The sequence below is a fragment of the Corapipo altera genome, unplaced genomic scaffold, assembly GCF_003945725.1.
Source record: "Corapipo altera isolate COAL_440 unplaced genomic scaffold, ASM394572v1 104, whole genome shotgun sequence".
In the NCBI taxonomy this organism is placed as follows: Eukaryota; Metazoa; Chordata; class Aves; order Passeriformes; family Pipridae; genus Corapipo; species Corapipo altera.
This window is the reverse complement of record NW_020884920.1, coordinates 41,625-67,317: the sequence shown is the minus strand read 5'-3', so window position 1 is coordinate 67,317 and position 25,693 is coordinate 41,625. Positions and strand designations below refer to the sequence as shown.

General features: G+C 37.4%; 1 protein-coding gene across 8 annotated transcripts; it reads right to left on the bottom strand.

The window, feature by feature from the left end:
• Positions 1 to 40: 40 nt before the first annotated feature.
• VWA3A (von Willebrand factor A domain containing 3A) lies at positions 41 to 25,404 on the bottom strand. 8 transcript variants are annotated; one of them, XM_027656763.1, is made up of 34 exons: positions 25,123 to 25,404; positions 24,530 to 24,612; positions 24,174 to 24,294; positions 23,415 to 23,539; positions 23,262 to 23,336; positions 22,163 to 22,217; positions 21,274 to 21,372; positions 20,322 to 20,428; positions 19,924 to 20,049; positions 18,809 to 18,917; positions 18,353 to 18,418; positions 17,766 to 17,891; positions 17,393 to 17,531; positions 17,206 to 17,309; positions 16,947 to 17,027; positions 16,284 to 16,378; positions 15,889 to 16,008; positions 15,427 to 15,501; positions 14,572 to 14,716; positions 13,700 to 13,898; positions 13,138 to 13,208; positions 11,938 to 12,096; positions 10,400 to 10,490; positions 9,326 to 9,436; positions 8,726 to 8,823; positions 8,427 to 8,579; positions 7,676 to 7,784; positions 6,833 to 6,977; positions 6,223 to 6,367; positions 5,066 to 5,217; positions 4,662 to 4,788; positions 3,968 to 4,065; positions 3,552 to 3,615; positions 41 to 2,347 (listed from the first exon to the last, which is right to left on the bottom strand). In XM_027656763.1, the coding sequence occupies exons 2-34, from the start codon at positions 24,592 to 24,594 to the stop codon at positions 2,342 to 2,344; spliced, it is 3,561 nt and encodes a 1,186-aa protein (XP_027512564.1). In that variant the 5' UTR covers positions 24,595 to 24,612; positions 25,123 to 25,404; the 3' UTR covers positions 41 to 2,341. The 8 variants fall into 8 exon arrangements, with proteins under 8 accessions (XP_027512564.1, XP_027512565.1, XP_027512566.1 ...); XM_027656764.1 differs by having other exon boundaries at positions 25,179 to 25,404; XM_027656765.1 differs by having other exon boundaries at positions 25,275 to 25,387.
• Between the last annotated feature and the right edge of the window lie 289 nt (positions 25,405 to 25,693).

The window sequence follows — 25,693 nt, the reverse complement described above, 5'->3', positions numbered from 1 at the left end:
ATGACTTACAAACGAGCTGGCAGAAAAATATGCATCTTGGTCAATTATAAAACTCCTCTTTTATTATGTCTTGTACACAGTGAATTGCATTCCAGGAAGCATAAAGCAGGAAAACAAGTGACATAAACCTGACAGACCGACACTGGAGTCACTCACAGAGCACTGCATTACTCAGATCGTCCCAAATGAACCATCTCCTTAAAATGTGTTCCTGGCTTGGTAGCCCTCAGATTGATGGAAGCAGGTAGGATGGGAGTTTCCAGGTGGGTAATAAGAAGGAGACAGGATCTGTATTTTAAGGAAGCAGCTGCTGTGAGTGGGTAGCAGGGTTGACCAGTCTCCAAGACAACAAAGCTTCAGCTGCACAGCCTGAACACAGGCATGAAAGAAGTGAACCTGGCTGGGGTGTAATGGCTAAATATTGACTTTTATAGCTTCTGGGGTTACACAGATTCTAACCAAAGAGAAGATTCCTCAGTTCCTAACACCTTCTTTAAGTGTGAGAGCTCAAGAGAACCAGAGACACGTGCTCTGCTCTGCCCACAGAAACAACCAGCCCGAGCCAAAACAAACAGCTGAGTGATGAGTATGAGTGTAGGCTGCCACAACTCAGGATTACACAGATCCATTGGCAATCAGCCCATGGAAATGGAATTGTTTTGAGTGAGTAAAATATCTGAACACCAAGTATTACACAGGGGGGAAAAAAGGCTATAAAATGAGAGGTTTGACAATTGTAATTTAACAGAACCCACTGAAATTGGACATGTGCATGACACTTCCTTCACACAGAGCCTCTGAGATCATTTACCACACCTGCACAAGCATATTTCCTTTTAAGTTCTTTGAAAGGACCTTTGTAAGAATATCAGAATCTATGCTACAGTACTGTGACATTTCTCAAATCCTCCAAGGAACATATAAGAAACCCTTCCTGGCAATACAGAACACTCATCCTTCCTACCTGGATTTACTGTTTTAACTTTTCTTAGTACAAATTCACTTATTTTATCAGTTATTGTCACCTAATACTTCTATACCCCAAACAGAAAATTAACTAATCCTATTAATTTAGAACTGACATTTTCATATCAAAGCATCTCAGTAGTTTCACACATACACTACCAAAATCCAAGGAAGTACAGCATAGCACAAAGCACCAGTTAACTGCAGTATTCCAGTGTAGGCTGGGACTAACCAGGAATGCAGGAGTCACCTGGTTCAGAGCATACAACACTAAGAAGAGACTTCTATGATACAGATAGTTTTTAATTCTTTATAGAGACAAAAGAGATGGAGGGGCAGAAAAGAGACTGTCTCCCATATCAAAGTATATCCAGTCATCCCCAGCAGCTGGCACTCAAGAGATGCAAATGGCTGTTAAATAAATGCAGATCAAGTATCTGAATTTTGCAGTCTGAATCCATTTTTATTATATTGCATATATTAAACACTTGAGATAAATTTATAATCCTCTTAAAGGCAACAATAAACACCTACAAAATACTAGTAAGCTGTCATTACCAAGCTTAGCAGTAAAAAAAAGTGTATTTCATAAATCAGCTGGTACTGGTAAACATACTTTAAATCTTTCCAGACAGGAAAAACATAAGAACTTAACAGAATTGCTCAGAAGACTAGCAGTGTCTGGTTACACAAACATAACCAAGCTGTACCAGCAACAATATATTACTTGTTTGCATGTCTGATCATTTCTGAATCATTAACTCTACATATTTCTGTATCAGCAACTTAAAAAGCAAAGAGTAGAAATAATTATTAGCAAACTTCTCTTGACAAAAATATGAATTCCAAGCTTTGTTTTCTGCACTAAAATTATTGCTTGGATTTTCTATGCAAAACTGGCATAGAGAATTCTCTTCCTAATATCACAGCCATCCGTCCCATCTGTTGGGCATAATGAGCAACAGGAAGGAAATCTCAAACCAACTCCCAAAAAAAGACAATTTGGACATATCAACAACTAATTGAAGAAATTATTCATATGATGCAGTAGAATAGAAACAAAAGTTGTAACCCTGTATAACTCCTAATTATATTAGAAATACATACACTTTTAAAATTTGTATCAGCTATACTGAAAACTATCCTCTACTTATGCTGAAACTTTGGAGAGTTCAGGGCTTGATTTACTTTGAGTCCTGCAAAGCCTGCAAGTGGAGTCAATGCAGCACTTATCACCTGCAACTGCTCTTGCCAGCACTTGTGACAACAAAGAATTCATCTTCTCTCCTTCTGCTGGAAGCTTTGAGCACACTGAAAAGAAGCAGGTTAGTGGTCTGACTCCAAACCTCTTCAGCATCTTTTCTTCGTCTAAAATTTAATCCTACAAGTGAAGCACATGAATAGTTTTAAAAATTCAAAATATATAAATTGCACAGGCTCACCATCACCCCTGACAAAATGGCAATGGAAAACCAACACAAATTAAATTGAAAGTTTCCTTACGTGTTTAATGGTGCTCCAGGGCTATGTACTTTCTGAAGTACTTTAACAGGAATGTATTCCTATACACTTTACAAGCAATACAGCTTTTCTTGGAAGGCTGAAAGACTGAGATGGTTGTGGAACACTAGTTGTTAACAGTTGCCTGTAAGAACTTCCTGGCTACTACAGGATGGTTATACATTCATTTCCTCTCCAAGCATTTCTCTTGAGTGATCAGCCCTTAAATGCTGAATTCTGCACATACCTGGCCAGGTTCCAGGTTCCACTCTCCATGAACAAGCATTCTTAGCCAGTGGGGCTGACTGGATTTTTTTTTCCTCCTCTTTGAATCACTGGGCAATGTTTTTAAAAGGAAATACAAACTATAGCCACAGAAACAAGGATATAAAAACCAGTCTCACTATGTCTGCATTACCCATTTCCCTGATGAATATCTTGGCAGACCAAAGTTCTGTAGTGCAACTCTCTGCAGCTGCCTGTGTGTCCACAGCTCTCCCTCAAACAGCTCTGTGAGAAATGCTTCTGTCTTGTTTAACACTGAGAAAGTACTTACACCCAGTCATTTCTCTTTTCCTGTGATGCTCTGCCAGTTTAAAAGCAGCAGGTTGGAGGCTGACTCTGGGAGAGGTTTAGTTTGCCCAGCTGCCTCTCCCACCACTCTGTAACAACAGTGCCATGTTTGCTGAGGCTCTTTACTATTAGTGGGGTCTTTTTTCAGTCAGCCTTGTTCATTTAACAGATAAATCATGCAGCACATGCAGCAATTGTTATTACAGCCATTACATCTGGTTCTAACCCTCTAATGTGCTTAACTGCTCACTCTTAGAGTGAGCTGGACCACTGATAACTACAAACACACACCTGCCTTTCTCCTTTCACCCCAAACACTGTCCCCTTTGAACTGTTCTGTGGTTATATTGGGTTATTCTGGGGACCAGCTCAGCTAAGAACTAAAATCATTACAAATGATTTCAACTTTGGAAAAACTCCGTGCTGAAAATGAATACATTTAACTTCAGGCTTATGAAATATTAGCCTTCTACTGAAACACATGAACTCTGTATAAACTATGATCTATTTACCTGAGCACTTCTTTGAAAGCTGGAATTGTCCTTTTGGTTTATATTCCATTTTTCAAGTAATAATCTGTTTGAAAGAAAAACAAATCCCAAAGAATTCCAGCAGTTTTTCACAGAGGCACACAGTACCTTTGTGTCTTTGTTCAGCTGTGTCCTTGGATGACAGAAAATCTTTTATTTGAAGAGGTATAATGCATTTTAAAGCTCTTTCCATTTACTTTTGCCCACTATTACCATTGAAAAGGTGCTTTCTGGTTCTGGATTGGCACTTAGGAAGGATAACAATGAAGAAACATAAGGATCAATACAATTTGTCTTTCACTCCAATCCTGTTTTTCATATAGCAGACACTGGGAGTCAGATACTCTTCTCTTCCTTCCATGAAATAAAAAATACAAAGACTCTTGATAAACACTCACCTCCAAGATTTTGCCTGCTTTAAGAAACTTCTAGCTTTTGCTATTTCTTGAATAAGTTTCTTTAAATCATCTCCTTCAAAGTAAGGGAAAGCTGGATCCTGAAAACATAGTTAAAATATTCTACTTTAACTTGCAACAATTCATTATTTTCTGTTTCTACCAACTTAATTAACTGAGCCTAAATTCTAAATTTCTCTACTCCTACCTACTTGCAGAGAAGGTCTTGGTCTTAACAAGGGGAGAACAGAACAATTCTAGATTGAACCTGGTTCTGTTCACTAACATTTTTCTGCTGTGGGAATCCCTGAGGTCTTATGCTGGAGAATTAATGTGCTAAACACTCTGTAAGGACTTTACAATTACTTAAAAAGATGGCAAGCATAAGAAAGCACAGTAAAAGCTAAAGTTAGCTTAAAATCCACAGTGGTCCAAGATATATTTTTTACTTCTCTTTCAAAACCTATATTGCATTGTATACTCCTTTCCTGGGTTTGGGCATCAGACCAAGGCAGTTAGAAGAAAGGCAAAGACAAATACTAAGATTCCTCCTTTTGGTTTCAACGTGAAGTATCTTAGGAGTCTGGTGTTATTTTTTCTCTCTCTCTTTTTTTTATTTTTTTGTTTAAATGCAGTTTGACTTCTGGTGAAGAACTAAGTTGAAATGAAACAACCCAAACCAATCCATTTAGCATACATCTTCATCTTCAAACCCCTCTGCCAATATTCTGTGTGCTGCTAATTGTCCATCTTCATCTCCAAAGCAGCAATGGTAGCGCCCTCCTGTCTGGGAAGCAAGTTTCTTCAGAAATTCATTAGCTCCTCTGTTAACAACAAAGTAGAAAGTTGCTTATGAAAACTGATTTCTCTGAAAGCAACAGCAACAGAAAAAGAATTTCTAAGAACTCCTTAAAAAATATTACATCCAAAAATTGTTTGGAGGACACGATTATAAACTTCTGTATGAAACGTAAGTCATGTGGCAAATACCTGTGTCAGAACAACCTTCTCTGTTCCCATCGTGGTAACAGAGATTTCGGACAATAAATAAACCTAGTAATTTGGAAAGTTTTTTTGTTGTTCTTGCAAAGTATCATATACCTGTCTGCACAGCTAAAAGAAATGGTGTGGATTTTAATGTCTTGTTCCTTTCTCAATCGTTCAATTTCTTCCAAAATCAGACTGCAACTGGTGTCTGGTCTTCCATCAGTCAATAGATACAGTGCCTCTACACCTTGGAAACTGAGAGCCTTCTGAAAAGCAAAAAATAAGCTTAAATAATTAGTACATTTATAGGAAAAGTTATATTTAAGAAGAAAAACATCATTCCAATGATTTAAGATAGTTTTATATTTACCACATCATTAATCGATTTACTTTTGTCTTTTCCTTTTCACTAATCATGAAAGAGACCAAGGATGTACATTTGAAAAATAAAGTAGATAATTTGTAGCATAAGACAACATATTTATAAGCAGGAAGTCATCAAAAATTGACTCATTGAAATAAGAAAATTAATTGGTTTTGGAGAACTGCTGACAAAAGACTTTTTTACATCACATTTCATAGGAGTTAAAGATGTTTAATGTCTGAAAATCAGGCTCACTAGGATTTGACCTTTTCATATTATGAAAAACTGCTACAGTCATTGACTCAGTGGACATTTTTGTATTACAGACACACCTCAGAGTTCTACTGGACTTGATTCATGATGAATTCCATAAAATTTATATGGAGACTGTGCAAGGGTGTCTGGAAGAAGAACCATTCATTTAAGGCAACACTTCTTTTTTGATTCAAATTTTAAATCTCATGGAATTGCGAGTTCCTTCAGCTTCTCTTTTAAATTATTATTACTACTTAATTTCTACACTGAACATTTTTATAGGAGAAAAGTTTCTTCACCTGCTACTGAAGTTCAAGCATTGCACTCAAAGCCTATGAGATTCCAACAAACTGCTTCTTTAAAAACTCTGTTTGGCTCAGAGCAACATACCACAGCCACAGATGGACATAAACACAAATATTGATGCAACTATTGACAGTTGACATTTTTTTTAAAACTCAGTGTGAGCAATTAATTCTGGTATCAAAGAGCCCTGGGGCCAGAAACAGCAGCTTGGTTTCAATGCTTTGCATATAAAAATGTTGTATGCTTTGACCTCATCATTTCCCTAAAATGTTACCAGTCAGGGGGAAGTGTTTTATCACCACAAGACACAACATCTTCTCCAATATGTGGCAGGCAATTTACCAACCTGTAAAGCTGTGAGGATGCACGTGTTACCATGGGCATGGAATTTGGAAACCCACTGCACAGCATCATGACATGATTCATCAGTTGCCTCTACAAGACACTCTTTCCAACTCTCTGTATTTTCTGCAAATCTCAGCAGGTTAAACCTAAGGAGAACGATGACCCACAACATTTAACCCTCACCAACACGATGAGTCACTTTGGATAAGGCAGTTTTGGAGTAAATAAATAAATTAATTAAAAAAGCCACAAACACAAACCCAACAGAAAAAAAACAAACCTCAACCAAATCCCCCACCCCAGAACCTAGTGTTGGATTAAATCTTCAGCTTTGAGGAGTCACAAAGCATCTCTCACTCTGCATGAACAGAAAATCCATGGGAATGCTGAGCCCAAAAGTGAACAGCATCAGCCTACAACATAGGCTCAGATCTTAGAGAGCTCAGAACTAAAAGCTGGTTAAAAAGAATAGAAAAAGCAGTTATGTCACATGCATATCATAGTCTAACATTTAACAATTACTTGGATTGTGTTTCAGCACTGTATTGCTTGTAATTAACAAGCAATTATTACATAATAAGTAGTGCAGATTTCAATCTTTATCACCATACCTGACCTCATTTCTTCTCAGCTGTTCCCAGATAAGGGAGGTGAGTTCTTTTGTGACATGTGGCAAATATGGGCCCGTGGAACCAGATGTGTCAATCAAAACACAGACATTTGCTTCTAAAATGGTACCAAACAACCTTCGGCTTCCTAGGCCAGAACATGAAAACTAATTAGGCATCATTACACAGGTGTATTTTATTGAGCATACTGTAAATCTTCATTTCAGGGGTCACTCTGGGCACATTTCTACATCATTAATCTATGCAGCAACTAGGTAGTTAAAAGATTAATAATAGAAAAGTTTTCTGCCATTTCAAATCTAGCACTATCAAGCATTAATTACTAGCCAACTGTAGCAACTTGCATTAAATAATTTGTAGCTCCTACTTCACAATCCAGCAAAAAATTAAACAAAGACCTTTATGAGCAACACAGAGATCAAAATGCTTTTCACCAGCAGTGATGCTGAACTTCTAAACAGGGCACATTCTTAGCAAAAGAAACAAAAAAGCTAATTTAAAAGCTTGTATATGTTACTGTACATATTTTGTTGATAGAAAGCTTCTGGTTCTGTATTCAGGAACACAACATCCAAAAAGTAAAAACTCACATCACAGTTCCAATTATTTCACAGCAAACTAGATGTTTATCAGCTACACAGATGGAAAATTCTATTGTATTCTTGTACCCATAAAAACGAGTTTTAAAATTTCCGTGAAATGCAAAACAGATAAACCTTTTGTTCACATTTGAGGTTTGGATTTGTTTCTATTAGAAACAGCAGAGCAGAAGAGTTTGTGCATATTTAAGTTGTGCTTTCCAGACAGGCAGCTGCAGAGCAATACCTGAGAGCAGCCACTGTACCCTCTGGAGGTAGCGCTGCAACACTCGCTCCAGTTGTTCTGTGTAGGTTTCCAGCTCTTTAGGTTGAAACTGCAGATGTTTCACAACCCCCTGCAAAAATGCAGTTTGTACAGGAACATCTTACTTCAGGAAATCTGAGCTCAGCTGTGAGCAATGATGGCATCAGAAAACAGGGAGATCAATTTTTTTGTCTTTACCTCCAGGAAACAGGGAAAGAAAACAATTCTGTGACTCTTTTGCTGGTAAGCAACTGGTTTACCCAAATTAGGGAAGCTTGGCTCTCATCTCAGCCAAAATTACATAATTTGACTGGACAGATGCATCTCTTGCATTATTTCTGAGAGTTTATAGATGTGATAGAGCAATAATATCCTTTCTATGCTTCTTTCAGTTTTCACAAACTGAAAAATCAAGATCTAACATTTTCCCAGTTTCAACTTACACATGATTTTGAAAAGATTTACTTAAAATTTTAAAATTATTTTTCATACTATATGAGCAGAAGAGATACACCCTAAAGATCCCATGGGCTTCGAACATCTTAAATGTTTTTTTGTGGTGAATAAAAGACCTTCTCTGGCTTTCTATTACAAGTATGATTTAGAAAGAAGAACAGAGATGAGTGGAGGGAACATCACACCAGCAAGCCAGAAACACTGATCAACATGCACTGTCTGAAAAAAATACAAAGGCTTTCAATGAAGTAGATATGTGACATCTGAAAAAACTTACATTGATTTCTGCACTAGGGAAGATAGAACAGTATTTTGCTGATACTTTCTTGTGCAGAGACTCCACAGTTTTGTTTTGGTGGGTGCAGCCTGGACCAAACATCAGCCTGGGCAATTCCAATTCAAGCTTTTTTATGCTGTACTTGGTCAGCCACTTGTAAGACAAACCAATGGAACAATTGCTTGTTGGAAAATATTAGTTTAAGTAATAATACATTGTACAAAATCACAGTCAACATGTTCTCATTAATTCAGATGGATAGTTCCAAAATGGCAATTTATTAGTAAGGAGAAAATTACCTCTTTGCTTGAACAGATTTCCTCTTCTTTTGGCAATGTAACAGGGGGAACAGACTTTCTTAGGCACATAGTCTTTGGATACTTCTGGTTTACTGTACCTGTTTAAGAAAATGAACAAGTAATATTGAGAGCTCTAGGTTAGAATATAGCCCTTTTGAATCACATATGACCACTGATTAACAAAGCCCAACCAGACAAAACCCCCAATAAACCAAACCCCCAAACCAACATTTCATACACAATTCCACGTTTGAAAAAATCGTAGTTTCTATATATCAAAGTATATAAAAAAATCACTTGTTTTTAAAAACTGTCACCTTCAAAAAATTTCAACCCAAATTTTCTATAATGATCTAAAGCAGATGACAGCATTTTAACCACAAGATATCAAAGGACTTTACAGAAAATAAAAAGGAAAAAAAAAAGAAAGAGCCACCCACCCCCACTCAAACCAAAAAATCTTTACCCCTATTTGAAAAACTCACTTCCACTCACTGTGTAAAGCACATTGGTTATCAGTGACTTAACAACCTGACAGTTTTATAATCAAAATGCTGATAAGAAAAGGAGCTTCACCCATCCTATCCTGGTAAGACATACCCACATTTCTTCCTTTATCAGTGTAACATAGAGATAGAGAAAGCTCTGGCTGTTTTTTTGGTTTATCCTTTCTTTTATTCTCAGCCTGAGGCCATTCTTTTACTGATTGTGCTGTAAATAAATAAGAAATTAAAAAAAAAAACAACTTACTTCAGCTAGATAAAACTCTTAAATGCAATTCTGTTCTTCACTTCATATATTCCTATTACCACAATCATAAATACTTCATTTTCTTAGATACTGGTTAAGAAAAATCCTATTACAGAACTACTTATGTGGCTTTCATAGATACGGAACTAAAACTTGTACAAATGTATAAATTACATCAGGAAGAATGTCACAGGAGTTAATTTGAAAATATTAGGACTTTGAATAAGCATAATATTTATTGGAAAAACCAATTAACTTTGTACAGAGCAAATATGAATCCAGATTTGTAAACACTGCTACATACCAACAATCTAATTTCAATACATCAGTAGATTTGAAGACTCAAATTTAATGTAAAAAAAAAAAATAAATTTGCTAATGTTAACAAAGATGCAAATTAAAAAACACAGAAAAACTACAAAAAAATGGAGGAGAAATGAATTGGACTTTAAGGGACCAAGAGTAACTGGAATCAATTGAGTTTTTCATATACCAGGAGCAGTTGAAGAGTCAGCACTTCAGACAACCTGACATTTGTGTTGTAATCTTCCTTCATTACCAGATCATAAATAAATCAAGTGAAACAGCATATTAATGACAATAGGATCTAACAGTATGAGTGGAAATGGATATACTGAACTAATGACATAATAAATCTCTGAATTGCTGAGCCTTCTGGTTTCAGGTGTGGACAAAGCTGGGTTCTACTTTCCACCACACACACCAGACATTTCCTGATACAGGATGGGTATTCAATCATATGAGCTGAAAATCACTACACAAAACAACCACATGTTTTCTATCAGTCTGATTAAAGATGAAAACTTCAGGTGTTTCTAAAAGCTTAAATAAAATATCTAAATACTGTCTTTTAAGCAAAACCCCAAAGAAACTGAAGAGAAAAAGCCCCTAATCCATCCAGACCTGGTGGAATTTCTGCTTTGGCACTAGGAGGACGCCATGCCAGGACTCTTACAGGAGTATTTCTCCCTGCACCATGGTTGTCTTTAACATCCTATAAGCACATTAAAAAAATAATGGTAAAAAAATGTTTCAGTTGGATCATAACTGCATTATTCAAAACTGGAACTACCCTTCACTATTCTCTAACTCCTGCTTTACTCTGGCTTTTCTGACAAGTCAGCAGACTGCCATGACAATGTGTTAATTTGTAGTTTCTTGCTGGGTGAAGTAACTTTTAATTGCTCTGTTTTTATTATCTTGCCGATATCATCTGCTGCCATAAAACTGGAGACCAACATCTACAGGCAGAGGAGTTGGGACCACTTTTGCCACTTGAAGGAGCAGTCTAGTATGGTGAGGGTATTGTTTTATAGAATACAGTGTAGACTGTCTTCCTCAGCATTTTACTGAATATTGGAAATCTAGTGCTGACCCCAGTAATTCCTCCTTTAGGTGTATCCCTGCAGGGGCTGAGCACTCTGCTAAACAACACAGCACTTGTGTAACCCTCCTGTAGGATAAGACTTTTGCTGTGACACTGAGCCATCAAGTGACATCTAATTAAACACACAGCACTACTATAAATATCCCCAAACATCTACAGACAACCCTGTACCAGTTTTCTACAATTTTAATCCCTGCAAAACTATGCTATGTAGTCACCTCTGAGTAATTACTTTCTTCCTGCATTTGTGAAGAGGTGTTGAGAATATGCCACTTTTGCTAAAACAGCCTGGAAGGTCTGTGTGAGCTCACCTACGAGGTCTTTGCAACATTCTCACACCTACATTCCCATTCCCTGCATTCCCACACCTACAATGCTGTTCCCATGAGAGCTGAAAGTTCCAGGTGAGAGGTTAAGAGCACATCCTCTGCAACAGAAAGCTCTGTATCTATTCATTTATACACCAAAATGGTAAACACTGGCACTGTCCCTTTCTGTGTTACAGATTTGTACACCCACTCAAACCAAATGTGTGCACAGCCAAAAACAACACAGAAAACATCAGCAAAATCCCAGAAGACTCAGCAGTGTAACTCCATGGAAATAAGCACAGTGGGCAGGAAACAAATCCTGAATCCTGCTCTTGTTTTATGCTGGATGTGCTACTGAGCTGCAGCTCATCTGTAAATGAGCAGAACACCATAAAATTCAGTACCTTCTAGAAGGACTTGCAAAACAGATGTGATGTGGTAAAGCACATTTCTGCTTTGCCATATTTTCATTAATCATTAAGCTTTTAATGTCAGAGCAGGGATTATTTAGACACCTTTACACTGTGGTTCCATTACAGTTAATTACTTAGCAGGAGTCAGTAAGATGTAATTTTTGGTACAGGTAGCATTTTGAATGCAAATGGAAATTCAGAGTACTATCACAGTGCTGTTTTAATCCCTCAAATATTCAGCTGAGCACTTCTGTCACAAAGAGCAGCATCCAATAGCTGGGAAGGATCTCTGATTAACCCCAGCACATTAACAATGGGACCATTTCAAACCATTCTAGCCGGGCTCGGAGCTGTGGGTTTAGGAGATGGTAACTTCTGTGGCCTTCTTTTCTCATTCTTTGTAAGTGCATTTGAATCTCCTTCTGGTGTGAATGGATTAACAGACTGATTTACTGAACGTTGCTTCAAGGATTCCACCAGGAATGCACACTGAAATGGAAGTTCACATTGTTTAGGAATTCACATACGTGAAATGTAAGCAAATGAAATTTCAAAGACAGGTATTTTGCATTTATTGCTGCAATAATAAATAAAATTCATATTGAATTGATCAATCTGATAATGCTTAACACCTTTAACTGAACAGTTAACACCCCTTTGTGCTGTGCTTGCTCAAACACACTGGATGGAAATCCTTCCTGCTCTGAGCAAACATTCCAAAAGAAAAGGCAACAGTATGCCTACCAAGGCTAGAACAAATTGGAAGATGGTGAACCAAGTACATGCATCTGTTAAATGACACTAAAATATTTTAAGATGTCATTGAATATCCACTGACTCTTCTTTAACAAGACCAAAAACCTTTGTGACACAGACTTGCATCCAACAAAGTGCTCAGCCCTCTGGACATGTATCTTACTGCATAACTCTTCCTGATCACACTTTTATAAGAAACAACCACTGTAGTGCCAGGCTGGCTATACTGCCTCAGTTATTTTGTTAAATATCTTTGGAAAAAAGTCACGTGAATGTATATGGAGAGATATGGTCTAATGCTACACCCTTGGTACACTTCAGAAAACAACTGTTTTAGAACTGAACAAAGGTATTGTGCCAGTGACAACCCTCTCTCCACTGTGACTTTTAAGATCATAATATTATGTTTGTTATATAACACATATAAATTTTAGGTCTACTTATTCATATGTATAATTATAAGGAACAATTAATTCGATTTCAGAAACGTTCATCACAGGATTAGCAAAAAAAAGGAGATTCACTTCAACTGTAAAATCCATGCATTTGATAAGGAATCGTGGCTACTCCAACACCAGTCACTGCAGTGCTATTGTACAACTGCTTCCTAGTCCATATTTACTCTTTGGTGACTATTCTAATACTCCAGAACATTCCTGCCCTTGCAAGGATTTTCATTTTGTCCAATCTCCTCCACTGAGAGCTGAACAAACACCACTGAATTTTTTTTTTAGGAAGAAATACATAATTTAAAAAGTTACATGTAATTCATACCTTTTGGGAGTAGTTTTTTGCTTTTTCCATTTCCGACACAATACTAGTAATATCATCACTTTCAAAAATACCTGATAATCAAGTAGACACTAATTAGGGGTTTTTAGAGTGTACAAAATATGTATTTTTGTAACTGTACAACAATTTGTAGGTATGTCAAATATCAGAGAAAAGAATCACAAAACCTGTTTCCTGCAAGCCTGTCTGAACCTACCATATCAGTATATGATAAATAATATATATACATTTTATATATATAATATTTTATATTATATATATTAATATATCACTATATTTTAAATGCTCATTTAAAAAAAACTAACAGAAAATGGTGAATTCAAATAGAAAATAACAAATTCCTGTGTTAAGGCTGCATTATAATATTCTGCAATGCAACTGAAAGTCTCAATAAAACTACAACCTGAGTTTATATCTCAGTGCTAGCAGAGCATTAGCACAACCTAAAAAAAGCCAACTACCTGATTTGGGAGTATAAAAAGCATTACTACATATTATTTCATTAATGAAAAAGAAGTATGTGCTGACCTCCCTGCTCACATACCTGCTTCTCCAAACCAGTGGAATCTGCCCCTGGCTGCCTGTACTATTTCTCTAAAAGCACTGGCAGTGTCTGCAGGGCTGGCATAGCGGGCTGGGACAACCCCACTGGAGCCAACGTCCTCCATGGCACTGAACAGACAGACATGAAGCTGCAAATCAAAACCTCTGCAAACCTCAGCCACATAAGCACTGATGGTGTGCTGCAAGACAGTGAAAAAAAACCCATCAGTAGTGAGCCTCTACCTCAGACAAGCTTCTCTCCACTCCACTGGTTCCTGACACTTATAAATGATATACAAATCCTCCCAATCTGATGATTTCTTAGGTTTGCACAGAATTTCCAGAGAAGAGACATCTCACTGTACACTCATGGTCAGGAACTCTGGGCTGTGCACGTGCACTCTGGGCTATGAACATGTATCCAAGCAAGGGATTATTGTGGTTAAAAACAGGAGCTGTCTCTACACAGTGTACTATGGAGTTTCACTGGACAATTATTTGTGTCTTTGTTCCCATGAGTTATGAGGAAATGGTACCATACAAAAAAATCAGAGTTGTTCCAACTCAGAAATGTCCAGTGAAATGATGGCCAGAGCTGGAGGGGGAGGGAATCCTAAAAGCAAGTTTTGAATTTTCCATGAATTGCACATTATTAATAATTGCTGCCTCCAACACATGAACAGCAATTGCAGAGATGGAAGTTCGAGATCCTGACAGTTGGGCTGCCTTAGGGATGTAAAGGAGGAGTATTCTGCCAATGAACTGTGATGACTAGCAAAGGGAAATGAAAAAAAGGGGAAAAAAGAGAGAAAACCAGAGCTGAGACTAATTCTGATAGGAACTTACAGAAGAGTTGCCTATGATTATACTTACTGTTTCCTGATCAGGTATTCCAGTAGTCAGCAGGTAAAGCCCTTGTGATTTGTGTTTCTCTTTGTCTCTGAAGTCGACTTCTACAGCTCTCCTGAGTGCACTCATGAAATTTCTACTGCCCTTGCACTGCAGGCTCAACACCCATCTAAAAAAAGATGTTTACAGTTCAAAGAATGAAGAAACAAAAGCTTTTGTTTCTCCTTAAAGCAATAAAGAGAGCTAAGAATCTGAAATAACACTGTACTGGCATCTAAAATTTTTGAGAATGACAGAGTGTAAAACCAAATTATATATTGGTCCAAATTATTTGTTCTAGTTTATGTACTGCCACCATAGAAAACCAGTTTTTAAGGTAAGATATAGAGCATAAAAGGAAACAATTATATCTTAATTTTATATGGAAAAATGTTAGCATGGTAGAACTTACAGAAATAAAAATGAAACCTGATATATAATGAAAACACTGCGGGTGTGACTCCACAGAAAGAAACCTGGGATTTATTTCCAAAGTATATGGGGAAAAAACATAGTTCAGGTTTCACATTTCAGCTGTATATGAAGCAGTCTTCAACTCTTAATGTAACCTGTGCATTTCTTACACAGACATTTCTGTATCTGTGTACAAATATATCGTGTATATATATGAAATACAAAGTCATTAAGACATATTAAACTTTATAATGGTGTCTTTACAACAACTCATCATGAACAATCAGTGCAGAACATGGCAACCTATTTTTGTAACAGGATAAATGTATAAATATTTTTAATTGTTCACATTGTTCTTTGTTCCATCTGTTTCACAAGACCTGTGATCACTGAACTCACACACATGGCATAATTATTGGATCCTACCTCCAAGCCTTTTCTAAGTTTTCTGGATGGGAAGGAAGCAGTTCCTGCTGCCAAGGCACAATGTCACTCCCAAATCTTTCATGGAAAAATAACAGCAATTAATTTGCAGATTATGGTTTAGAACAAGCAAAAACAAAGAATAAATTCACTGCAAAAGAAAAATCTCATTTGGGGTATTAATACTGCTATGAACAGTACAGCAGGATGAGTATTGGATTGCAGGGATGATGCAATCAGTTCCAGTGAGCCACACCCAAACCAGTGATTTTTAATTACTAATCTGCTCCCTGTTCATCTGATCTATGCACTCACCCAATAAGGACAAACCAATTACTTCACTAAAAAACACTAAATACAATTAAAAATCTAAAATATGTCCGTTAGTAACTACAGTCTCTCAGCAGACCTCTTTCATGGCAATGCATTACAATTATTTTAAAAGAATCTTCAGCAGTTGCTCACGCTATGATATTGAAGAAATCCTTATTTGACATTTGTTCCTCAAGTAAAAGTCGCAGGGAATGCTGGATATGGGTGATGTACATAGAGTTTGTCACTGATATATCAACAAGTATAACCACCCTGCAGAAGAAAAGAAAAAAATCTTATTTCATTATGTATTTTTATCTTCACTGCACTCCAACTTGCCAGGGGAAAAGTATCTTCTACCTGTGTATCAAAATGTATAAACACTGAATTTAATTCTGCAAAACTTAAGGTGAGATTTTAGAAAAAAAGAGCAACTGTGCAACTGAGGTTGAGTAAGGCCTCAGACACACTGTCAGTAAGCACTATCCTCAAACACAGAACCAGATGAAGACTTCAAATCTCACAAAAAAGGGCTGTAAATACAATACCTCTTTTCACAAACACTCCCCCATATTCTTCTGCTAGCAATAGAGAGCCAGTCAATTCGTTTCTCATAGATATTTACCATTTTAGTAAGGAGTTTCTATGGATAAAATACAGAAAATTTATGTTAAAAATAGAAAGTTCAAGTCTTTTGTCATCAAATGATTAACACAGAAGTAACATGACAGCACAGTAATGAAAAAAAAAAAAGATTTTCGTTCATTTTGACAGCAGTATGTCATTCTTAGTAAAGATAAGAGAATACAGTCCATGAGAAAAACATACAGTGATAAAAAAGCAACAAAGAGTCTAAAGGTCTAAACTCTCCTCTTCACTTTTCCTCTTGCTAGCACGTCCCAAAATAGTGGTCAGGTATATTACCAAAAGAAAAAAAAATATACAATTTTTGCAAGTTTACCATTTCTTCAATAGCATTTTTAGGCAGTATACATAACAAAACACACAATTTAAAATAAACACAGCATTTTCAAACATATAATTCTTTAACACAATATCAAATTAAAGACATTAAGGTAATTTGTCTCAACTCTACAGAAAATGACCTTTGCAAGTATATGCAGGCATTATATGAGGGGATATTAAGCTAGGAAAGGACACTTAATGTGGAATAATTAGATGGTAATCCAGCCCTGAGACAGACAACTCACCTGGTAGTTGTATAATACTGGTAGGTCAACATGGATATTTTTCACAGTTCCATCATACCATTCAAACTGCATCATGATTTTCTAGAAGGATAAATAATAATCATTCTTAAGAATGGCATGAGGATTTGATTTGAATCTATGACTCAAATTTCTTTTAAAGCCTGTAGAATTTCACTAACTTATAAAGCACTGATTTTAACTAGAGATATGTAGCAATAGAAAGAAACAAACACAGGAAAAAACATTCCTCATCACTTACCTCATGCAGAGTTGATGATATTCTTTTCTTAAGAATAGGTATAAACTCCACCACAGGAGAGAAAGCATTGGGAGCCAGAACTTGATAAAGGTTTAACTTCTTAGCTATAGGAAGAAATAAAAATGTTACATAAAACACACACTCTGATTCATATTTCATACATGTTAAGTTTTTCTTTCTGTGTTACCTTTCAATCCATATGTCTTTAACCAGTCTGTTGAGGTTTTGGCCAGGACACTTGGTGTTTGAATAACTAATGGTCCTTTGAGCTTTGGAGGCTTTGGGAAGAAGCTGGAAGGTGCTGTATTTGCAAATCCTGCAGAAACCTGAAATGGATTTTAAGAAAAGCTCTTGCAAGTTTTAGCATCATTTTTTTTTATGCTTAGTCCAAAGTATCCAGTGTAGAATACTGATGGACATAATTAAAACTAAAGTGCTGTGATTACAACAAGCAAAACACTTTAAAAATGCCTGATTATTTATAAAATTTTTTTTCATATTGTGAACCTAAACATTTCTGACCTTGGTTATTCAACATATATCTGAAAATGAAAGGATACATCTGCTGTTTTACTACTAACTGAGCCACCAGGTCTTCTTTGAAAAGTCTGTCTGATGTTTTTGAGTAGGTGCTTGGCCTTCAGGAACTCCTGAAGTAGCAAATGAAAATCACTGCTATCAAAATACTGCAAATATAAAAACAAATGGGGAAAAATAAGTTAACTACTATTCAAACACCAACCCACACCAGCTTTCTTGTTTTAAAGTACACACATCAGTACAAGACTGCCTTGCATAGCAGAATTGAGTGTAAATGTATTTAATGCACTGCATATAAATTAGTAATAATTTATAAACAAGATATTATTTTATTATTTTGAATCATGCTACAATAAACCACTGCTTTCATCAGCTGTAAGTCAGGAGATAATATCTGCAGAATTTATTGTGCTTTTAGGAACATTTTCAGTTGCAGAAAGAATTAACCACAGGTTTATTGACCACTTCCTCAGCACTTCTGTGACAGAGACTTTCAGTACCAAGCCTTGCTAGCAACTTCTACTCAGATCATAATTATTCTACTGCCTCAAAGGGAAGAATCATCAAAAAGAGAGAAAAATGCTTTGCCTCTCTAGCTGTCACCCACCTCTCCCTTTGAAGAGTAGCAATGATAACGGCCTTCTACAGCTTCTGCAAGATTCTTCAGGACTGCCTACACAATATAAACAGGAAGAAAAAAGAGTTACTTTGATTTGGTAGTCTCTTTTGGGTTGTTGGTATTCAATTCTCAATTAGAGATAGGAAAAGAACCTTTGAGGTACATGTAGTGAGAAAGCCAAAGTAATTATATTTCCATCATTTGCTTACCAGTCTTATTTTAATATGGCTGAAAAACTAACTCAGTAAAGTTACAAGATGATGCTCCAAACAGATTTTTTTCATGGGTGCAAATCTGTTCTAAAGAAAATATAACACTAAATCAAGAATTCTCTAATGACTAGGTCAGCTCCCCCACAAGTTTAGGAGAGAAGGCATTACAGCTGAATAGGAAAAAAAAAAGACAGGACACTTATGGAAGTTAATAATTAACACAATTACTTACAAGAGAAGCAGGATTGCTGCAATCATATGTAACAGTGTGAATCTGCAGTTTTCTCCCCAGCAAACACTGCTGAGCATAATCACACAATATTTCAAAAGGCTGATCAGGGCTGATACAAAAAGTAAAGAAGAAGAGATATTAACAATGGCAGTAATTAAATGGGGGGGAAAAGGCCATATTGAAGAAGGCAGGGAAGAAAAAACAGTGGGGAAAAAAAAAAAACCATGGGAATGATTTATGCATTTAGCACAACCTGATCTCCTCTCCCTTTTTCAACCATTACTGAGGTACCACTCCTGGGGTCTAATTCTGTCCTGAAAACCTGAATGATAACAAAAGCACTAAGATTCTATTCCAATTCATGACAGCTTTTGGATGAAATTATCTAAATTATTCCCTCCTGGCCCTGGTAGCTAAAAATCAGGAGTTGTGGCTTTGGCCCGTGACAAACAATGAAAGAAAACCTTTCAACACTGTCTTCCAAAGGCCCAAATGAAAGGAAAACTTTGCTTTGTGTTTTAGAACTTAACTTACAATTAATAAACTAGGAGTAGGGTAACACTCCTAGAATCCTTACTGTAGTCTTTTCCTTGTAATCCCAACTGCAATATTGCAATTTTCAAATTATGACAACAGAACAGTAGAATTTATGTCCATAATTTATATAATCTCAGCCTGGTTTCATTTATTTAATCAGAAATTTTAAGTTTTCCATTAGCACAACTAAGATCACAGAGAGAAGACAATCCTTCAACATTTAATGCTATTTTACAGCAAAATCTAGCTTATCCTCTAATCTTCATAGAGGCATGGACTCCTTCAGTGACATCCTTAATGATGCTGAAGGATTTTATTGATGTAAAATTAGAGCTAGCAGACTCTCAATAGATTACTGTGATAATCAATCTGCAAAGGAAAAATGTAGCTTCACATCAGAAAAGAGAAGATTTATAAATAGCAAAAAAGGGAACAAATAAAGGAATTCAATGGTATGAACTAAAAACATATAAAACCTGGATCTTAAATTTCCTATTTATTTTTGTATCCAGTTTGGTTTCTTGTACCAATTCTGTACCCAAGCTAAAGCTGGTTGTTAAGAGAGAGAATGAATTTACCAGCTTCCCACAATAAGAACCAGGGAATTCAGTTCTTTCATTGTAAGGACATGCTTAAAGGCTTTCAGCAAATTGCAGCCTTGACCAGGCTCCAGCTCTTGTATCCACTGTCTCGCTTCATGCAGCCTAGGAGGAGGAAAAAAGAAAAAGAATATGTACAGGTGCTAAAGAAGAAGATCATGAAAATTACTACAAACCACAGGAGCTGCTCGGATATTTTAAACATGAACAACCAGCTGGAAATCAGTGACCGCATGTTGAACTCACGGCTTTTTCTCCCTTCTTAAAATCACTAAAGGCACAACATGAAAAACACTATTGCCTACAAGAGATTGTTCTAATTAAATGGAGGCCTTGTTTGAAACACCTTTATTTTTCGGAGAAATGAACTTACTTACACGTGAACGTTGATGTTTTTTGGACTCTCCCACAGCGGTGAAATTTCTGCACTGAATGAGAGGCAGTACAATTGCTTCTTATAACAAAGCTGCTCATCTATTAAGCACTAATGAACAAAAAATTGAAAATGCATTACTATCCAGTAGTAGGGTTATTATGTAAAAGATTAAGAATAGTAATTTCCCAAAAATTAGTTGACAGCAGTATTCTTTCCAGCTCCCACTGAGAAAAGCTTTCAAGAAAAACTCATACATATTCAAATATTTGAGGAGTACAGAGACAAAACCTGCAAACCCATGGTATTCCAACTGATTTGTTAATGAGGCAGGAGTCAAGGAATATTTGTTGCACTGGTATCAGTTTTTCTCTTAAAGTTGATGAGCACATGAAACAACTCTGTTCTAGAATGCACATATTCACCAACCAAGCAAGTACTAAAAATGGTTAATACATGTTCATGCATGGGGCTAAACAATAGTTCAAATATTAAAGCTAAGAAACTGAGTTTTCTTGAAGGAGTTTTATCTGAAACACAAAAATGAAAGATGCAGATAATATAAACTGATGTTAATTCAAGAATGTGGGAAATTAAACTGTACCAAGTGTCAAATTTAGAAAGTAAACCAGCTACATTATATCTTCCTTCCTTACTACGAAAGTTTTCTAAAAATAAAAGAGCATAATAAAGGACAATTTTCTTCCAAGAATTCAGAAACCAATTAAATTCACCAAGGTTCTGATCAAGATTGTGAAATGTGCCTTGTGACAAAACATAAAGGCATAAGAAAATGATATTTACTATAAACAGCTCCATGTACAACTTGGTTCTACCTCTAACTGTTTCTGTTAGGCAAGTTTATCCCATTGAGAATGTTGACAGAATTGAGAAAATTTAATAACAGTACTTCAATAATGTTAGCACTGGCAGAATTTAATTTTATTATTACTTACCAAAAGGTCCTTCTGAAAATCCAGTAGTCTAGGTCCATAACTCATGTGAGACACATCAATCAAAAGTCCCACTTTGGTTCCTTTTATAACACCAAACACCTTACAAGAGAAAAGTATTTGTAAATAGGAGCTTATCTCAATTTTAATAATTTTACGGTTTATTCTGTACAACACCATTTTTAAATCATGTATTGGGTATTTATTTTCATTTTAAATCTTTCAGCATAAAGATGACACAGTAACAAAGTCAAGGAGGGAAAAAAGAAGGAAAAAAGGGATAAAAAAGAAGAAGAAAAAGAAACAAAAGAGTTAACTGGGTCCCAGCTAATCCTTACCAGTGAATCATATAACCTCCTTCCCAAGACAACCTATTCATTGTTTGAGAGGATAAATCAAACATAACATTGTCTGTAGCATCTCCTTCAGGCCAAATCAAGCAACTTTGTGGAAACCAGATTTTGGAATGCTGCTTCCTTCTCTCTCCCCTTTGAGAGGGAGTTACATCCTGAGCATTAGCACTGCTGGGTAAAGTTAGTGCATAACCAGCTGGGCAAGAGAGGGCACAATGGACTACAAGACAGTTCCACTCCAGTCAGAGGATGCTCAGCATTATCTGCTCCCATTTAAGTTGTGCTGGGAGGTCCTGATGATTAAAACTGCTAAGAGAAAGAAAAATACTAGATCTGGAAAGCAGAAAACAGCATACCAATGAAAGATCAAAAAAACCAATCCACTGTCAAGATCGCTGCACATGATGTGGAACTCACAGTAAAAAATGAAAATGTATAAGCTTTCTGCAAGTCACTTCTCACTAGTATTCAAAAGTTAATTTATTCTTTAATTTCATATACAGTTCCACTCTAAAAATATATTGCAAAGTTCAAGTTACCTTTCTGCTGTCCTCCAAGAGCCACTGAATTCTCTGCTGATAAAGTTCAATTGCTCTGACAAAAGGCATAGCACACACTTAGCTAAGGCATTCCCTGGCATTGTGCTTCAATGTAACAATCAACAATCAACCACCTCTCTTCATCACATCCTTTCTCTCACAGATGCAAAATCTTTGAGAAACAGGTGTTTAAAAATACTGTTTTCAGTGCTCTTACACAACTAGTGCTTGCAGGGTTAACCATTTAAATTCCTCTTCCCCTAAAGCTGTTTGACTGCTCAGATATGTGGGTGTTTGGAAAACTGGATCACCAAAATGTTTTCTAATGAGTTGCTGGTTTATTCTGTTCAGAAACAGGAGAGGGATACTCACCACCTCTATGTGTGAACAACAGCAGCTCAGGCACTACTGAGCTTAGATCATCACACACAGTTTATTGTCAGGAGATGTATTTAATATAAATTACACTATTGCTTAAGACACTTATGAAACATAACATTGTGACTGAAAGGCAGCACGTTCATTGTTGTGCCAGACTAACTACAGCACAACCTTCAATAACTTAATGCCAAAATAGGTATAACCTGAGGTAAAACAAAATGCTTGCTGGCCTCTAAGACTGTTTAACTTTAACCTACTTCTTTTTAAAACCACGCACAGGATTTTTACAATTTGGTGAACAAAATGTTTAAACAAATATTTGAAAGGGAAAAAACCCTTCTGCTTTTTCAAAAGAGAAAAGCTGCTTCTTTTTTATAAAAGCCAGAAACAGTGAGATATGCTGAAGTGGCAGCACTCCTAGGAATTGTGAAGACCAGTAAAAACATTATGGTTACTCTACAGCTTATTGAACCTATTAATGAAATTATTTCCTCAACACCTGGTTAATAGGCATCTTCATTAAAAAGAACCCCAAGCTTCAGCTGTAGTGACACACAATTATCACCTACCCTAAACCTCAGCAGAAAGGATTTAATGCTGAGGTACTCTGAAGTTCCCACAGACAACAAATTAAGATTTAAGGCAGGACTTGCAGTCCTGGGGAGTGGGGGTATAGAATCAGTTACAGATCAAAACTGTAAACAAGACTGATACTTACTCAGAAAGTCTGGACTCAAAATCAGTAACAGTCTCCTCTGTAAACACCATCCCTTCAACACCATTGCCTGAATTCCTGGAACACTGTGCATAATTAACATCAGAGGTGCACACAAATTAGGACTGAGTGCAGTAAGGGTAGTGTTGTACTTACAAAATAATATTGCCCTTGTTTACCAGATATTCTAATGTTAATCGCAAGGACTCTAAACTGTAGTTTCTTATCCATTCTTCTGTGGTTTGCATCATTTGAGACTGTATTGTCTTCATTTGTCCTCTCTATGGATCAAATAAGAAAAGATCACATGCAGCATGAGAAATTAAATGTGCTGTTCAAATGTGACAAAAATGTATGTCCTAAGGACAGTTGCTGGTAGGCAGTGCATGTCCAAGAACAACATAATTTTAGCCACTGGAATACTCTGTTGGATGTGGGATGTAAAAGAAAAGAAGCTTTCAGAATACCCCCAGATTGTGAGATAAAGGAAGGGGAAGGAGAACTGAGTTTGGAGAAGACAGGAAGGAAGACAAGAAATAGGAGAGTTCAGTAAAAGAATTAAAATAAATACCCCAGTGATTTACCAGAGAGGAAAACAAAATAAGCATCTCCAAAAAGTGACTCATTTTGAAGGGACATATAGCCTACTGCTTTTTTGAAGAAAAATGCAGGATCTACAGCTGATCTACATTTATTGTTTTGCCTGATTTGTTCACAGATTGATTTATCTCTGCAGAACAACTATATGTACTTGCATCACTTCAGTGATTATATCTATCAAATTGTCTGTGTATATGCAGATATATGTAAGGAAACATATTAGTTGTCTATCAGCTTATTTATTTCTCACTCTGTATTTATAGTGGGTATGTGTTACTGTTCTAGTTGCTCCATTTAGCATGAAAACTCGCCTACCAGCAGATCTTGTGTCCTGTTGGTATGCGTTCCCAATAATCCATTATCTGGTCCTAGATGAGACACAGTAAAATCTTGCCATGGTAGAGGATCACCCTGTACATGGGATTTTGTGGCCACACTACAAGACAATTAATTTTATGGGATTACTTCATTACCCATAATGTTCCTGTATTGTCGTAAAGTTGTTTAATTTTTTTTCTGCAGAAACTGTTTTATACTTTGCCAGTTGTTTAAACATTCATTTAATATACGATAAATGTTTTGAAGGGACACAGTACATAGTTTATATGAGCTAAAATGTATTTTATATCTATGTATGAAGCCCCAACAAGCTCCTGTAACAATTTCCTCACCCATTTTTCTCCAAAAAGTGATCATTGTCCAACAACCATGCCGTTTTCCTGATGTGTGTATCCATTATATGAATAGACTTAGCCTTGTTAAAAGCAAAAAGACAAAAAGCAAAAATGTTTAAATCCTCAGGAATAAACACTACTTAAAAAGGTATTGTTGATATTGTCAGCAACTTAAATGATAATTTATACTGTATGTGAGACAACAGCAAACTAAAAAAAAAAAAACAAAAAACAAAGAGAAGTTACAATTATCCATTTACCGAAAACGCATTTAGGAACTATTCTGCAGGAGCTGCTTGTTAAGGGATTTTATGCAGTTAAATATAACTGTGCACAGCTGCCGGGAGACCCGCTTCACAGCCAGAAACGAGATTAAACACAGCAAAACGCAGAGCTGCCCCTTGGGCTTAGGCGCGGTAAGAACTGAGCAAAAACCATCATAAAATGCCGGGTTTCGCTCCGCTGGGCTCCACCGTCCCGGGCCACCCGGGCCCTGCCGCTCCCAGCGGACCCTTCCCGTCCCCCCGACCCTCCTCACCCCGCGGGGGAAAAGACCCCTGGGCTCCCCCGCACGGTCCCCCGGGACTCACCTCCCCGGGCGGGGGAAGGACCCCTCGGCTCCCCCGCACCGCCCTGCAGGACTCACCTTCCCCGCTCCCCGCCCTCCCTCCCTGGGCACGCCCCGGAATCCCGGGCGGGCACCGCGCCAGCGACCGGGATCCCCCGCCAACCCCCTCAGCACCTCCCGGTGCTCCCCCGACCCTTCCCCCGTGCGGGGTCCGGGGGCAGAATGGCCCGGCGCGGTCCCCGCCCGGCTCGGAGCGGCGGCTCCGCCGTGTTACGGCGTTGCCGCTGGAGACGGAGCGGCCCAGGCGCGCCGCTTCCCGCCCCTGGGGGCGGTGTGGGCAGGGGGCGCGGGGCCCGGCAGGCGTGAGGGGACACCTGAGGGGACAGTTGCAGGGATTGCTGTGGGTACACTTGATGGAGGACACCTGAGGGCACACCTGAGAAGACACCTGAGGGGGGACACCTGAGAGGATACCCTGAGGGAGGACACCTGAGGGCACAGTTGCAAGGGCTTGCTGTGGGGACATCTCAAGGGACACCTGAGGGGACACCTGAGGGCACAGTTGCAGGTCTTGCTGTGGGGACATCTCAAGG

Bases quoted from the DNA above. Each gene is read 5' to 3' on its own strand.
- VWA3A (XM_027656763.1), bottom strand. From the start codon at position 24,594: ATGGATACACACATCAGGAAAACGGCATGGTTGTTGGACAATGATCAC. The intron at 18,419-18,808 runs GTAAGTAATTGT...TATATTGTGTAG, and splicing joins GCAGCAATCCTGCTTCTCTT to GCAGTCCTGAAGAATCTTGC. The intron at 17,892-18,352 runs GTGGGTGACAGC...TTATATTTGCAG, and splicing joins GCTACTCTTCAAAGGGAGAG to TATTTTGATAGCAGTGATTT.